A 17,070-nucleotide genomic window follows, 5' to 3' on the forward strand; every position below is an offset into this window, starting at 1 on the left:
GCATAGGGTAACAGCAGGCGGTCTCGTAAGTACCCGGGTCCTAAGCCATGGAGCGCTTTAAATCTTGAAGCGCACCCGAAAGACCACAGGAAGCCAGTGCAGACTACGGAGCAGTGGTGTTACGTGGGAGCCACGCGTGGCTCCCAGTACTATCTGTTTTATCTGTATTGTGTGTATTTGATTGTTGTTTTTATTTGGCTGTTCACCGCCCTGAGTCCTTCGGGAGAAGGGCGGTATACAAATTAAAATATTATTATTATTATTATTATTATTATTATTATTATTATTATTATTATTATTATTATTATTATTATTAAACAGAGCTTCAGAGGCTTTTTTTCTGAACTTCTGTTTTGGAGGCTTTCAGAGGCAGAAAAAAGTTTTTTCTAAAATGGAGTTTCAGAGGCAAAAAAAAAAAAACAACCCAAAAAGCAAGGCACAGAGCTCACAACCAAGGAACCTGTTGCTATAATTCACCTCTGGGAACAGCTGATTGGGGGTATTCCGGGAGGCCAATCCACCTGCCAATCAGCTTTTTTCTTATTTCCCTCCCCAAAAACTAAGGTGCGTCTTATACTGCGAAAAATACGGTAAGTTGCGGTCATAGGTCGAGGACCACCTGTATTACTAGCATCCTTCTCATCTTGTCTACTACCTCTTCTTATTGGTATCGTTATCATGATTATTAATACTCTTGTTGCTTCGCATGTACATACGGAGAAGGTCTGCACCAGAGACAACGTTCCTTGTGTGTCTAATCATGCTGGGCCAAATCAAGTATTCTAGAAGTTTGGGAAATGCTCAAGATCTGGTAGGGTTTGGTGGGACCTTCTGCCTTTCCTGACCTGACGCTGAACTTGTCCTTCACACTCCATCTGCAAGGACCGGACGATGGAGTCCAAGCGCTGCAGCTCCATGTTTTTGTTGTCCAGCTCTCTCCGCAGGTTGTCAATGGTGATGCTGCTCCCCGTATCTCGATCCCAGAGCCTCTTATTCTGCTCCTTTTCCAGGTTCAGTTCTACGTCTTTCTTGTGGAGTTCGGCCTACAAGGCAAGGCAACCCGTTAACCAAAGCTTCATCGTTTCTGAACGTGTGGAAAAATATAAAACCCTTAAAAATAAAGCCTGAAAGATGCACAGGTAGTCCTCGACTTACGACCTCGACTTGAGCCCCACATTTCAGTTGCTAAATGAGAGGTTTGTTAAGTGAGTTTTGTCCCATTTGACAACATTCCTTGCCACTGTTGTTAAGTGAATCTGCCGTTGTTAAATTAGTCACACGGTTGTTAAGTGAATCTGCTGTTGTTAAATTAGTCACACGGTTGTTAAGTGAATCTGCCGTTGTTAAATTAGTCACACGGTTGTTAAGTGAATCTGCCGTTGTTAAATTAGTCACACGGTTGTTAAGTGAATCTGCCGTTGTTAAATTAGTCACACGGTTGTTAAGTGAATCTGCCGTTGTTAAATTAGTCACACGGTTGTTAAGTGAATCTGTCGTTGTTAAATTAGTCACACGGTTGTTAAGTGAATCTGTCGTTGTTAAATTAGTCACACGGTTGTTAAGTGAATCTGCCGTTGTTAAATTAGTCACACGGTTGTTAAGTGAATCTGTCGTTGTTAAATTAGTCACACGGTTTTTAAGTGAATCTGCCGTTGTTAAATTAGTCACACAGTTGTTAAGTGAATCTGCCGTTGTTAAATTAGTCACACGGTTGTTAAGTGAATCTGCCGTTGTTAAATTAGTCACACGGTTGTTAAGTGAATCTGCCGTTGTTAAATTAGTCACACGGTTGTTAAGTGAATCTGTCGTTGTTAAATTAGTCACACGGTTCTTAAGTGAATCTGTCGTTGTTAAATTAGTCACACAGTTGTTAAGTGAATCTGCCGTTGTTAAATTAGTCACACGGTTGTTAAGTGAATCTGTCGTTGTTAAATTAGTCACACGGTTTTTAAGTGAATCTGCCGTTGTTAAATTAGTCACACAGTTGTTAAGTGAATCTGCCGTTGTTAAATTAGTCACACGGTTGTTAAGTGAATCTGTCATTGTTAAATTAGTCACACGGTTTTTAAGTGAATCTGCCGTTGTTAAATTAGTCACACGGTTGTTAAGGGAATCTGCCGTTGTTAAATTAGTCACATGGTTGTTAAGTGAATCTGCCGTTGTTAAATTAGTCACACGGTTGTTAAGTGAATCTGTCATTGTTAAATTAGTCACACGGTTGTTAAGTGAATCTGTCGTTGTTAAATTAGTCACACAGTTGTTAAGTGAATCTGCCGTTGTTAAATTAGTCACACGGTTGTTAAGTGAATCTGTCGTTGTTAAATTAGTCACACGGTTTTTAAGTGAATCTGCCGTTGTTAAATTAGTCACACAGTTGTTAAGTGAATCTGCCGTTGTTAAATTAGTCACACGGTTGTTAAGTGAATCTGCCGTTGTTAAATTAGTCACACAGTTGTTAATTTATTTATTTATTTATTTATTTTTTCAAATTTATATACCGCCCTATCTCCCTAAGGACTCAGGGCGGTTCACAGGCAGTTAAAATACATATAAATACAAATTAAAAAACAACAATTAAAAAACTTATTCTATTGCCTAATTTAAAAACAATATAAATAATAAAAAACCCCTTAAAACCAATAACTTTAAAATCTAATCCAGTCCCGCAGATGAATAAGTGCGTTTTAAGCTCATGACGAAAGGTTCGGAGGTCCGGAAGTTGACGAAGTCCTGGGGAGTTCGTTCCAGAGGTGGGAGCCCCACAGAAGGCCCTTCCCTGGGTGTCGCCAGACGGCACTGCCTAGCTGGCGGCACCCTGAGAGTCCTCTCTGTGGGAGCGCACGGGTCGGTGAGAGGTATTTGGAAGCAGTAGGCGGTCCCGTAAATAGCCCGGCCCTATGCCATGGGCGCTTTAAAGATTGTCACCAACACCTTGAAGCGCACCGGAAGGCCACAGGTAGCCAGTGCAGTCTGCGCAGGATAGGTGTAACACGGAGCCCCGAGGGCTCCTCTATCACCCGCGCAGCCGCGTTCTGGACCAACTGAAGCCTCCGGATGCCCCTCAAGGGAGCCCCATGTAGAGCATTGCAGTAATCCAGGCGAGGCGTCACGAGGCGTGGTGACCGTGCATAAGGCATCCCGGTCTAGAAAGGCGCAACTGGCGCACCAGGCGAACCTGGTGAAAAGCTCTCCTGGAGGCGGCCGTCAAATGGTCTTCAAAGACAGCCGTTCATCCAGGAGAACGCCCAGATTGCGCACCCTCTCCGCCGGGGCCAATGACTCGCCCCAACAGTCAGCCGAGGACTCAGCTGACTGTACCGGGATGCCGGCATCCACAGCCACTCAGTCTTGGAGGATTGAGCTTGAGCCTGTTTCTCCCCATCCAGACCCGTCGGCCTCCAAACACCGGGACAGCACTTGATAGCTTCATTGGGGTGGCCCGGTGTGGAAAAGTACAGCTGGGTGTCATCAGCGTACAGCTGGTACCTCACACGAAGCCACTGATGATCTCACCCAGCGGCTTCATATAGATGTTGAACAGAAGGCGAGAGAATCGGCCCTGCGGCACCCCACAAGTGAGGCGCCCGGGCCGACCTCTGCCCCTGTCAACACCGTCTGCGACGGTCGGAGAGATAGGAGGAGAACCACCGATAAACGGTGCCTCCACTCCCAATCCCCCAACCGCGCAGCAAGATACCATGGTCGATGGTATCGAAAGCCGCTGAGAGGTCTAATAGGACCAGGGCAGAGGAACAACCCCTATCCTGGCCCTCCAGAGATCATCCACCAACGCGACCAAAGCCGTCTCCGTGCTGTAACCGGGCCGGAAACCGGACTGGAGCAGGTCTAGATAGACAGTTTCATCCAGGTGCAGAGAAACTGATATGCCACCATACTCTCTACAACCTTCGCATGAGCGGGTTGGAGACCGGACGATAATTACCTAAGACAGCCGGGTCCAGGAGGGCTTCTTGAGGAGGGCCTCACCACCGCCTCTTTCAAGGCGGCGGAAGACTCCCTCCAACAAGGAGGCACTCGTAATCGCCTGGAGCCAGCCTCGTGTCACCTCCTGAGTGGCCAGCACCAGCCAGGAGGCACGGGTCCAGTAAACACGTGGTGGCATTCAGCCTACCCAACAACCTGTCCATGTCCTCGGAGCCACAGGGTCAAACTCATCCCAACAAATGTCACCAAGACCACCCTCAGGCGCCTCATCTGAATCGCGCAATTTTGGTCTAGACCGTCTCGGAGCTGAACGATTTTATCGTATAGATAACGTTAAACTCCTCAGCACGTCCCTGCAGCGGGTCATCCCGCTCCCCTGGTGAAGGAGGGAACGGGTCACCCGAAAAAAGGCGGCTGGGCGGTTATCTGCCGGCGCAATGAGGGAGGAGGCGAGCAACGCCGCTTCCTCAGTGCCACTAGGTAGGTCCTAGTATAGGACCTAACTAGTGTCGATCAACTTCTAAGCGGCTAGCCCTCCAGGAGCTCCCTAGGCGTCTTCTCCGGCGTTTCATCCCCCTCAGCTCCTCGGAGAACCAAGGAGCCGGTTGGGATCTGCGCCGGGTCAGAGGCCGCAGAGGCACGACACGGTCTAAAGCCCCAGTCGCAGCCCGTTGCCAGTGAATCTGCCGTTGTTAAATTTGTCACACGGTTGTTAAGTGAATCTGCCGTTGTTAAATTAGTCACACGGTTGTTAAGTGAATCTGCCATTGTTAAATTAGTCACACGGTTGTTAAGTGAATCTGCCGTTGTTAAATTAGTCACACAGTTGTTAAGTGAATCTGCCGTTGTTAAATTAGTCACACGGTTGTTAAGTGAATCTGTCATTGTTAAATTAGTCACACGGTTGTTAAGTGAATCTGCCGTTGTTAAATTAGTCACACAGTTGTTAAGTGAATCTGCCGTTGTTAAATTAGTCACACGGTTGTTAAGTGAATCTGCCGTTGTTAAATTAGTCACACAGTTGTTAAGTGAATCTGCCGTTGTTAAATTAGTCACACGGTTGTTAAGTGAATCTGCCGTTGTTAAATTAGTCACACGGTTGTTAAGTGAATCTGTCGTTGTTAAATTAGTCACACGGTTGTTAAGTGAATCTGCCGTTGTTAAATTAGTCACACGGTTGTTAAGTGAATCTGCCGTTGTTAAATTAGTCACACGGTTGTTAAGTGAATCTGCCGTTGTTAAATTAGTCACACGGTTGTTAAGTGAATCTGCCGTTGTTATGTCCCAAAGGTGCTTTTTTCCCAAGAGGCAACTGGACTTTCTGGTGTTTTCTTTGAAGGCTTTTCGCTGAAGAAGCTTCTTGGATGAGAAGTGAAACGTCTTCAAAGAAAACACCAGAAAGTCCAGTTGCCTCTTGAAAAAAAAAGCACCTTTGGGACAACCTGGAGGACTGAGAATCTCCACAGACATCTGCCGTTGTTAAATTAGCCACATGGTTGTTAAGTGAATCCGGCTTCCCTGTTGACTTTGCTTGTCAGAACGTCGCAAAAAAAAAACAAAAACCCTGATCACACTGCAACCGTCATAAATACGAATCTGTTGCCAAGCAGCTGAATTTTGTTCACGTGACCACAGTCGTAACTGTGAAAAACGGTCGTAAGTCATTTTTTTTAGCACCGTCGTAACTGCGAATGGTCGCTGAGTGAAATGTCGTAAGCGGAGGGCTACCTGTAATCCAGGAGCAGCCAAGCCTAAGCAAACTAAACATTTTTCACCCTCGAGTTAAGCTCGGTCAATGAAATAAAACTCGAAGGGAAATTTAGTAAGATTTGCAATCTTACTAATTTTTAAGCAAAATAGCCGACGGTTTGCCTAAATCTGGGAGGAGGAAATTGTTTAGCCCAGGGGTCTCCAACCTTGGCAACTTTAAGACTTGTGGACTTCAACTCCCAGAATTCCTCAGCCAGCTTTGCTGGCTGAGGAACTCTGGGAGTTGAAGTCCACAAGTCTTAAAGTTGCCAAGGTTAGAGACCCCCTGGTTTAGCCGGTAGCTCCAGAAACATGGTGGTCTCTTGGGACTAGATCCAGAATGTCTGTTTTCTCCCGAGGGTCCTCCTCTGATGTCCAAAATGGTGGTTCTGAAGCGATAAGCTCACTATGAGATGGGATTGAATGGCATCGCTTACATTTTTAGGCCTTTTTCCGTAGTGAAAATAACAATAAACAATGGTTAGCGGCAAAAAAAAAAAGTGAGAAAAGATGTTTTCAGCAGGAAAAATGCAAAACAGAAGTAAAGATAACAGATTCCTTTCTATTTTGCTGCTCATCTCTTTTACCATCTTCCTTTATCAGGTCCCAAACCGGACTTCTGCTTCAGATAGCTGGCTGACCATCCATCTATCTTTCTTTCTTTCTTTCTTTCTTTCTTTCTTTCTTTCTTTCTTTCTTTCTTTCTTTCTTTCTTTCTTTCTTTCTCTCGTTCTTTCTTTCCTTTTTTTTTTTACAGGTTAACAGAGTTGAAGGGATCTTGCAGGTCATCTAGTCCAATCCCTCCCTCCCTCCCTTTCTCTTCCATCCATATCTATCTATCTATCTATCTATCTATCTATCTATCTATCTATCTATCTATCTATCTATCTATCTATCTATCTATCTATCTATCTATCCATCCATCCATCCATCCATCCATCCATCCATCCATCCATCCATCTATATCTATTTATTATCTATCTATTTTCCTATTACATGAGTATCTGATGGATTGAATACAGCTATGTCCTTGTCCCAAAATCACTTTATAAACTTGAAATATTCCTGTGTGCAGGAAAATGATACACACACACACACACACGCACGCACACACACAAATACACATACACACACACAGGAGAGAGAGAGAGAGAAACACACACACACACACACACACATATATATATATATACATATACCGTATTTTTCGGAGTATAAGACTCTCCGGAGTATAAGACGCATATTAGTTTTTGGGGAGAAAAACAAGGGAAAAAAATTCTGCCTCTGCCTCCCAGCATCCATTGGTATTCATCTGACTAACGTCCTCGCAGCAGACAGCCTGGTCAACCTCAGCACGTTATCACAGCGTGATTCAGCAAGAGAAGCTGGTTGGCGATTAGATCAGACTCCCAGAATACCGCCAATCAGCTGTTCATGGCTGCAGCTGTTCAAAATGCGACGTGTGGAGGCAGCAATGGGTGTGGCCACACCCCATTGCTGTCTCAACGTGTCGCGTTTCGGCCTCCGTACACTCTGTTTTCCGTGCGGAGGCTGAAAACACAACACGCGGAGGAGGCAATCAGTGGCGATGTGCTGTGATGATCCCCGCAGCCTGGAACGGGCCTAAAATGGACCCTTCAGAGCTGAAAACGTGATGTGTGGAGGCTGAAAATCGCCAGCGGGTGGTGGCCGGCGGGTGGCCGGTGCTTTGGCAACATTGCTGTATAAGCCGCACAGACATTTCCATCCACTTTTTGGGGGGGACGGGAGTACGTCTTATACTCCGAAAAGTACAGTACATATAAAACATTGAACAACTAACACAAATAAGTTTTATTTAACAACAGCCTCTATAGCGATAAGTAAAGTACTTAACTAGCTACATCGTACCAAAGAGACACATGTAGAGTTGCCTTTGGTGAGATGGGCAGAATACAAGTTTGATAAATACCATATTTTTCGGAGTATAAGACGCACCTGAATATAAGACGAACCTTAGTTTTTGGGGAGGAAAATAAGAAAAAAGCTGATGGGCAGGTGGATGGGCCTCCCAGAATACACCCAACCAGCTGTTCCCAGAGGTGAATTTTAGCAACAGGTTCCTTGGTTGTGAGCTCTGTGCCTGCCTTTTTTTTTCCTGCCTCTGAAAATTCTGAAACTCTGTTTCAGAAAAAACTTTTTTCTGCCTCTGAAAGCCTTCGAAACAGCTTCAGAAAAAAAGCCTCTGAAGCTCTGTTTGGGGGCTTCTTTTCTGAAGCTCTGTTTGGAGGCTTTTTTTCTGAAGCTCTGTTTGGAGGCTTTTTTTCTGAAGCTCTGTTTGGGGGCTTCTTTTCTGGAGCTTCTTTTCTGATGCTTTTTTCAGCCTCTGAAACCTCCGTTTGAGAAGCTGGGTGGGGCTACATTTGGAGTATAAAACACACTTAGATTTTCACCCTCTTTTTTGGGGGGGGAAAGGTGCATCTTATACTCTGAAAAATACGGTAAATAAAAATAAAAGTATAATGAAGAACATGTCCTCCACGCACGAATGCCAGGGAAGAAAGGCAGAAGGAAGCAGCTCTAGATTCCTAATCTCTTAGACAACAAGCAATGTGACAAAGGAAGGGGTGGGGGGGTGGGATAAATTTGCAATTCTCTACTTACACCCGACTGAAGGGCTCAAGAGTCAAGGGCTGTGAGGGGCTGAAGAGTCAGTCCCAATGAAGTTGAAAGTTATGAACGCGTGGCATTATCACGAAGATGAGTTTGGTCTTCTACTGTAAGATCTAATGGCCTGAGCTCCTCATACAGTCATGGAATTTTGACCGACTTAGCTCGATTAGGAACCCCCGAGATCCGCAAAAGCCATTTTTTTAATCGAAGCTGTGCCCTGTGCCCGATTCCTACCAACAATTGCTGAACCTCATCATCTAAGTTTCCAGATTCTTGGCTGTATTGATCCCTTTCAATCTGAGCTTCAGTCATCTCAGAGTGAACCAGGTGCAGCTGCTTCTCCAGATCTTCTATCTAAAGTATTAATACAAAAACACACTCAGAAACGACCCTCGAAGGCGGCAAAGAATGCAGGTTGCTAAGAATCTCAGTGTTTTCGGGGAGGTTTCTTTACTTCGCTTTGTAGCCTAGCTCAAGAAGGTGGCAACGCTTAGCTGGGCTTTGTTGAGTTGCAAAACCTACGCCTGGCCAGATCTAGTTTAAGAGCTGGCTGAGAGACCACCAGGAAAAAATATCCTAGAAGGCAGCAGTGGCAAATTACTTCTGCATAGTTGTCCACATCCATGAAGACATCACAAATCAAGTAATCAATTAATCAATTAATCACGTGAAGTGTTAATACCCCTTTATAATGCCTTAGTAAGGCCACACTTGGAATATTGCATTCCGTTTTGGTCGCCACGATGTAAAAAGGATGTTGAGACTCTAGAAAGAGTGCAGAGAAGAGCAACGAAGATGATTAGGGGACTGGAGGCTAAAACATATGAAGAACAGTTGCAGGAAGTCGGTATGCCTAGTTTAATGAAAAGAAGGACTAGGGGAGACATGATAGCAGTGTTCCAATATCTCTGGGGCGGCCACAAAGAGGGAGTTGGGCTGTTCTCCAAAGCACCTGAGGATAGAACAAGAAGCAATGGGTGGAAACTAATCAAGGAGAGAAGCAACCTAGAAATAAGGAGAAATTTCCTGACAGTTAGAACAATTAATCAGTGGAACAACTTGCCTCTAGATGTTGTGAATGCTCCAACACTGGAAGTTTTTAAGAAAATTTTGGATAGCCATTTGTCTGAAATGGTGTAGGGTTTCCTGCCTGGGCAGGGGGTTGGACTAGAAGACCTCCAAGGTCCCTTCCAACTCTGATATTATTATTATTATTATTATAAGTACAACTTGGGAGTTTTTTTAACCTTCAACCTATAGTTTTCACAATGTGTGGAACAGTGATGAAATGTAAAATTTGTTACTATCGGTTCTGTGGTCGTGGCTTGGTGGGGGAGGGGGGGCAATGTGATTGGGTGGGCGTGGCCAACCTTTTTTTTTTTTACTTTTAAAAGCATTTTTTCCACAACCTGTTCGGACGAAGAGGTTTTAAAAAAGTGCTTTTTAAAGGTTCTGACGATCCCAGCTGAGTTGCCTGATCGTCAGAGGCTTTTAAAAGTATTTTTTACAATCTTTTCGTCCGAAGAGGTTGTCGAAAAAATGCTTTTAAAACCCTCTGACGATCCCAGCTGAACCATGCGATCATCAGAGGCTTTTTTTTTTTACTTTTAAAAGCATTTTTTCGGTCGAAGAAAAAATGCTTTTAAAAGTAAAATAAAAAACCTCTGATGATCATGCAGCTCAGCTGGGCATGGGCGGGGGGCAGGGGATTTTTGCTACCGATTCTCCGAACCACCCGCCGCCATCGCTACCGGATTGGGCGATCCGTTCCAAACCAGAAGCATTTCAACCCTGGTGTGGAATCATCTTCTTTTAACAACCCAATAATCCCTTGCGGGATAGAGTCTGGGCAACTGAATGGAGCTAGCTGAGTGTTTTAATGAACCGGATGCCCTTCCTGTCGCCAATGTGGAGTTTTAGTTCAGCAGAAATATTCTCATTGTGCCCAGAGAGAGAAATATCTGCCTCTACCTAGGATCGAACTCACAGCCTCCTGATTTTGAGGCAAGAGCTCCACCTCTAGGCCACCGCGCCACTGCTTTGTGCCTACCAAACTACTGGAATTCTAGAGTTTAACTTCATTCGTGATCTTTAACAACATTTATTCCTTCCCGCTACGCGGGTACAAGTAGACTTACGACCACAGTTAAGCCCAAAATTTCTGTCGCTAAGTGTGGCAGTTGCTAAGAGAATTCTGCCCCATTTTACGACCTTTCTTGCCACCGTTGTTAAGTCAGTCACTGCAGTTGTTAAGTTAGTCACACGGTTATTAAGTGAATCTGGCTTCCACATTGATTTTGCTTGTCGGAAGGTCGCAAAAGGGGAATCACATGACTCTGGGACACTGCAACCGTCATAAGTGTGAGCCGGCTGCCAAGCCTCCGTATTTTGATCATGTGACCATGCGGATGCTGTGAGTGGGAAAAAGCATCGTAAGTTGCTTTTTTTCAGTGGTATTGTAACTTCGAATGACCACTAAAGGAACTGTGGTAAATCGAGGACTATCTGTACTAGAAGTGTGCCAGCTTTGATTTTTCGAACTTCATTCATGATGTGGTAAATAATTCAATAATGCACCTCTGGACTAATCATCTTCTTTTAATGACCCCATAATCCCTTGCAGGGTGCAGTCTAAGCAACTGAATGGAGATAGCAGAGTGTTTACTGGCCGGATGCCCTTCCTGTCGCCAATGCGGAGTTATATTCAGCAGATACATTCTCATCGTGCCCAAAGAGAGAAATGATCCACTTCTACCTAGGATCGAACTCACAGCCTCCTGATTGTGAGGCGAGAGCTCCACCTCTAGGCCACCGCACCGCTCAAATGCACCTCTATACTGCGGTCAGAAATTCTAGGTATCCACAACTAACCAGTGGTGGGATTCTGGTGGCTCAGCAGACTAAGTCTGTCTGTTATTAACACAGCTGCTTGCAATTACTGCAGGTTCAAGTCCCACCAGGCCCAAGGTGGCCTCAGCCTTCCATCCTTTATAAGGTAGGTAAAATGAGGACCCAGATTGTTGGGGGCAATAAAAGTTGACTTTGTATATAATATACAAATGGATGAAGACTATTGCTTGACACAGTGTAAGCCGCCCTGAGTCTTCGGAGAAGGGCGGGATATAAATTCAAATAAAAAAATAATAATTTAACAACCGGTTCTCTGCCCTAATGATTTCTTCCAACAACTGGTTTGCCCAACTGCTCAGAAAGTTAACAGCCGGTTCTCACGAACTGGTGCGAACTGGCTGAATCCCAACACTGCAACTAACATTAACCATTCTACGTATTCTTTAATTGTGGGGACTCTTATGTAACTGAGTTGATCACAAGGGTTCCCACTGAAGATGGTGGCTGCAGTGGTTTGATGGAAGCTGTATCTGGTCACACATAAAAACCAGGTAGCGCTTCAATCACATTGCCACAGCTGCCATCTTGATTTTTTTTTTTCACCACAACCTGCAGATGCTTCTGTCTCAACATTTTTATTTTATTTGTTATTTTATTTATTAAATTTTTATACCGCCCTTCTCCCGAAGGACTCAGGGCGGTGTACAGCCAAAGATAAAACACAATATATATACAATTAAAACAACATTTAAAACATAGGAGATTATAAAAGGCTGATAATTTAAAAATTTAGATTTAAAATTTAAAATTTAAAATATTAACAGAACCCCAAATTTAAAATTCAACACTATTATGCCAGTCCCGCTTGAATAAATAAGTGTGTTTTAAGCTCACGACGGAAGGTGTGTTTTAAGCTCACGACGGAACATAAACCAGCTCACAAATAATTAGTAGATCAAAGGCCAATTAACAGAATTTTAATAGGATAACAGAGGTGGAAAGGGCCTTAGAGGTCTTCTAGTCCAACCCCCTGCTCAAGAAGGAAACCCTATATTAGGGGTCTCCAACCTTGGCAACTTTAAGACTTGAGGACTTCAACTCCCAGGATCCCTCAGCCAGCAAAGCTGGCTGAGGAATTCTGGGAGTTGAAGTCCACAAGTCTTAAAGTTGCCAAGGTTGGAGACCCCTGGCTTATACCATTTCAGACAAACGGTTATCCACTGTCTTGTTAAAAACCTCCAAACGAATACTAGTTAAAAACCTTTTAGACTAGTATTGTTCCCGGTCTCTCTGGGAATCATTCTATTTTCGAGAAAAATACAGAAAGGTTTCGCTTGCAATAGTACATCGTATTGGTAGTTAAGGTGAAATAAATACGACAACAAATTAAGCCACCATTCTGTGCAGGTCGGAAGTCTTGAAGAAAGCTTATTGAACTAATTAGGGATTATTTCTGAGGAGGCATAGACCAGTAACTGAAATTTCCTCCGTCCCGTGTATCCGTGTAGTAGCAGCAGGTATGGAAGCGGTAATAATTAACGATACTTATACTGAATCCAGTGTGAGTGAAGTTGACAATGCAGTGGTAAGTTTCCCTTATTTTAAAATTCATAATAGGCAGGGGTGGTATTTACTTACTTCCCCTACTGGTTTGGAAATGTGAGCGCGCATGCACCCTATCCACGCAGGCGCCCAGCCTTCTGCGCACGTGCTTTGCTGATGCGCGTGGCTTCTGCACATGCACCTCGCCCAGAGCTGGGTTTCAGCAGGTTCTGACCGTAGCGGAAATTTTGAGTAGTTCGGAGAACTGGTAGTAAAAATTCTGACTGGCCCCGCCCCCATCTATTCTCTGCCTCCCGAGTCCCAGCTGATCGGGAGGAAATGGGGATTTTGCAATAACCTTCCCCTGCCACGCCCACCAAGCCACGCCCACCAAGCTATGCCACACCCACCAAGCCACACCCACAGAACCGGTAGTAAAAAAATTTGAAACCCACCACTGACCTCATCTCAAAAACATGCCTAAATAGGATGGTGTAGACCCCAGGCCGCTACCAGTTCAGCTGAACCGGTCTGAACCGGCTGAATATGACCTCTGATAATAGGGTGACATATCGCTATAAAGTCTACCAGAAATGTCACAAAAGAAATGTATAAGATCTGGGTTCTCTGAAATAGGGACCTCAAACTTTTGGGGCACCAGGGACCGGTTCTGTGGAGACAGGTCTCTCTGCGGACCGGAGGGGGCGTGGTTTCATGCGCTGCCTGCATCCCGTGGATGGGGCTTCACTTGTTTATGCGGTCTGGTTTCTGGCATTTCTAGACCGCCCCCCTGCTCTAGAACTCTTCCACCTAGCTAAGCGACCAAAACGGTAAGAGAAATGGTGGCTGATGTTAAAAGTCGCAGAGTCTAGATTCAGCCTTTGGACTGGCAGGTCGAGAAGTAGAGCAGCTGTTAAAAGATTTCAGTTTACACTACTAAAGTGTGCCTCTCGGGGATGAACAGCTCATCTTCCATTTTTAGAAAACATTCGGTCCTGGATGTATCTGCGTTTTGATATGCTACATGCAAGCCAGTGGTGAAATCTAAATTTCTTTCCTACCGGTTCTGTGGGCCTGGCTTGGTGGTGGTGGTGGATCATGTGACTGGGTGGGCGTGGCTATATGACTGGGGGATCAAAAGACAGGGTTGGACTAGATGAGCTCCAGGTCCCTTCCAGCCCTTGAATATCCTCTGAAGCTGCATGTAGTGCCAGGTTTGTAGTCCTTCCTTCCTCTCCGTTTTCCTCCCTCCCTCCCTCCTTTCCTTCCTTCCTTCCTTCCTTCCTTCCTTCCTTCCTTCCTTCCTTCCTTCCTTCCTTCCTTCCTTCCTTCCTTCCTTCTCTTTCTCCTATTAATCTTCTCATAGTTCCCATCACCAATCTCTTTCCACTTATGACTGTATGACTGTAACTCTGTTGCTGGCAATCCTTATGATTTATATTGATATATTGACCATCAATTGTGTTGTAAGTGTTGTACCTTGATGAAGGTATCTTTTCTTTTATGTACACTGAGAGCATATGCACCAAGACAAATTCCTTGTGTGTCCAATCACACTTGGCCAATAAATTCTATTCTATTCTATTCTATTCTATTCTATTCTATTCTATTCTATTCTATTCTATTCTATTCTATTCTATTCTTCTCTTTCTCTTTCTCTCTCTTACTCTCTCTCTCTCTCTCACGAACCAACCATCCACCCATTTTTTGCCTAGCAGGCTTCAGCTTTTTTAACTTTTTAAAAAATGCTTTTAAAAGTAAAAAAAAAAAAGCCTCTGACATCAGGCACCTCAGCTGGGATCGTCAGAGACTTATTTTAACCTTTTAAAAGCATCTTTTTTACAACCTCTTCCGCCGAAGAGGTTATTTAAAAAATGGTTTTAAAAGTAAAAAAAAACCCAAAAACGATCACGTGGCTCAGCTGGGCATGGGGGGGGAGCAGGGATTTTTCTTACCGGTTCTCTGAACCACCCGCTGCCATTGCTACCGGATCAGCCGATCCGGTCCGAACCAGGAGCATTTCACCTCTGATACAAACCCCTTGAGAGGAAGAACGCAAGCAGAGGGACTCCGCACGGTTTTTGACAGGAGCGAAGCCGGAAATAACTTTACAAGATAGGAAGAGAGGTTCGGAAAGGAAAAAAAAAAAAAGAAAGACCAGCTACCAACAAAATGTCCACTTTGTTTTTGCAGGAAATTCAGAGCATCCTTGATACTCATGGGCTTCTGGAAGGCCGTTAAGAGCTGGCTTTTCTCCCAGGTGAACCCCAGGTAGATCCCTAGGAATTTCAGTGCAATTCGACTCAGAACATAGTTGGAAGGGACCTTGGAGGTCTTCTAGACCAACCCCCCTGCTCAAGCAGGAGAGACCCTTCTACCATTTCAAACAATTGTTAAGCGACGTGTCGTAACTTGAAGGCAACTTGCATTGATGATTTTTTTAATAGGGTCTCAGAATACAGGCAGTCCTCGACTTACGACCAGGCAACTGATCCTGACTTTTATGTCGCTAAGCGAGACAGCGGTTAAGTTAATTTTGTCCCACTTTACGTCCTTTCTTGCCCTGATTGTTAAATGAATCGCTGCGGCTGTTACGTTAGTCAAAAGCTTGTACGGGGAATCCGGCTTCCCCGTTGACTTTGCTTGCCGGAAGGTCACAAAAGGGGGAATGCTGCAACCGTCGTAAATATGAGTCAGTTGCCAAGCATCTGAATTTTGATCATGTGACCAACGGGGATGCTTGCAACGGTCCCAAGTGTGAAAAAACAGTCATAAGACACTTTTTTTCCCCAGAGTCGTCGTAACTTCGAACGGTCACTAAATCAATTGTTGTAAGTCGAGGACGATCTGTACTCAGGAAATGAACTGCATTTACAATCGCCAAGGTAAATTTCGCCCAAATTTCAAAGTTCACCAACACTCTTACACTCACCTTATCCTGGGACATCCTCATGGCTTCCCGTAGCTCAGAGCGCAATTGAGAAATTGTGCCTTCCAGCTGACTGATTTGGCGCAAATACAAAGATTTCTGATTTTTGGCTTGTTCTCTGAGAATAAAGAGAGGAAATTAAACCCAAATGAGAATCTAAAATATTCAGGAGAATATTCAATGCTCTCTACATGGGGCTGCCCTTGAGGTGCACCTGGAGGCTACAGTTAGTCCAGAATGCGGCTGCGCGAGTGGTAACGGGAGCCGCTCGTGGCTCCCACGTAACATCACTACTCCGTAGCCTGCACTGGCTTCCTGTGGTTTTCCGGGCGCGCTCCACCCGGATTTTGGTCACCACCTTTAAAGCGCTCCATGGCTTAGGACCCGGGTACTTACAAGACTGCCTGCTGTTACCTTATGCCTCCCACCGACCCGTACGCTCTCACAGAGAGGGTCTCCTCAGGGTGCCGTCCGCCAAACAGTGTCGGCTGGTGGCCCCCAGGAGCAGGGCCTTCTCTGTGGGAGCACCGATGCTCTGGAACGAACTTCCCCCTGGCTTACGTCAAGTGCCTGATCTTCGGACCTTCCGTCGTGAGCTCAAAACACACCTATTTATTCAAGCGGGACTGGCATAATAGTGTTAAATTTTAATTCGGGGTTTTATTAATATTTTTAAAATTTTAGAACTAAATTTTAATTATCAGCCTTTTTGTAATTTGCTAAGTTTTAAATGTTTTAAATTTGTATATATTTCGTGTTTTATCTTGGCTGTACACCGCCCTGAGTCCTTCGGGAGAAGGGCGGTATAAAAATTTAATAAAATAAAATAAATAAATAAATAAATAAATAAGACAGCGTAGTTATAAAAGTGAGAATGACGCTTGAAATCTGTTGTGGTCCGTCAGCAGCCTGCGGAGCTGGCAACGGAGTCGGACAGCGATGAGGCTGAGGTGAGGCCAGGGCCATCGGGAAGTGAGGTGCGGACTCCAGAGCCTCCAGAGACTGATAGTAGTGAGGAAGAGGAACTGGAGGAGCCTGTTCCTAATGCACGCATGAGAAGAGTTGCCAGAAGGCAAGAGCAGCTCAAGCAGAGAGGACGACTCGGGAGTAGGGCCAAGAGATGATTGGCCCCTCCCATAAGGCTTAAAACAGACCAGCACCGGTGTTTCAGTTTTGCTGGAAAACAACGTTGTAGCTGCGTCTTCTGCTCCGTCTTCTTCTTCATGTACGTCTTTGTTTTTGTGGCTTCTGGATGTTTGCCAGGAAGGGCCTTTGGCAGTTTGCCTAATTAGACTAAGGTTTGTTAGATAACTGAGGAATTTGTGTTGGGAGGCATTTGTTTTACTTTTGAGTTGAACGATGCTGGGAATGAAGTAATTCCCAGCTGTTCGAATAAAGTTTGT

The 17,070-nt window shown here is 44.8% G+C and overlaps 1 protein-coding gene across 1 annotated transcript in view; it reads right to left on the minus strand.

Annotated features, from left to right (window-relative positions):
• CCDC158 (coiled-coil domain containing 158) overlaps positions 1-17,070 on the minus strand; it is a 92,474-nt gene that overhangs the window by 58,100 nt on the left and 17,304 nt on the right. Inside the window, 3 exon segments of the mRNA XM_058193471.1 lie at positions 846-1,043; positions 8,581-8,700; positions 15,671-15,785. Of these exon segments, the coding sequence (XP_058049454.1) occupies positions 846-1,043; positions 8,581-8,700; positions 15,671-15,785 (433 nt within the window).

Source organism: Ahaetulla prasina, chromosome 8, assembly GCF_028640845.1.
Source record: "Ahaetulla prasina isolate Xishuangbanna chromosome 8, ASM2864084v1, whole genome shotgun sequence".
NCBI lineage: Eukaryota > Metazoa > Chordata > Lepidosauria > Squamata > Colubridae > Ahaetulla > Ahaetulla prasina.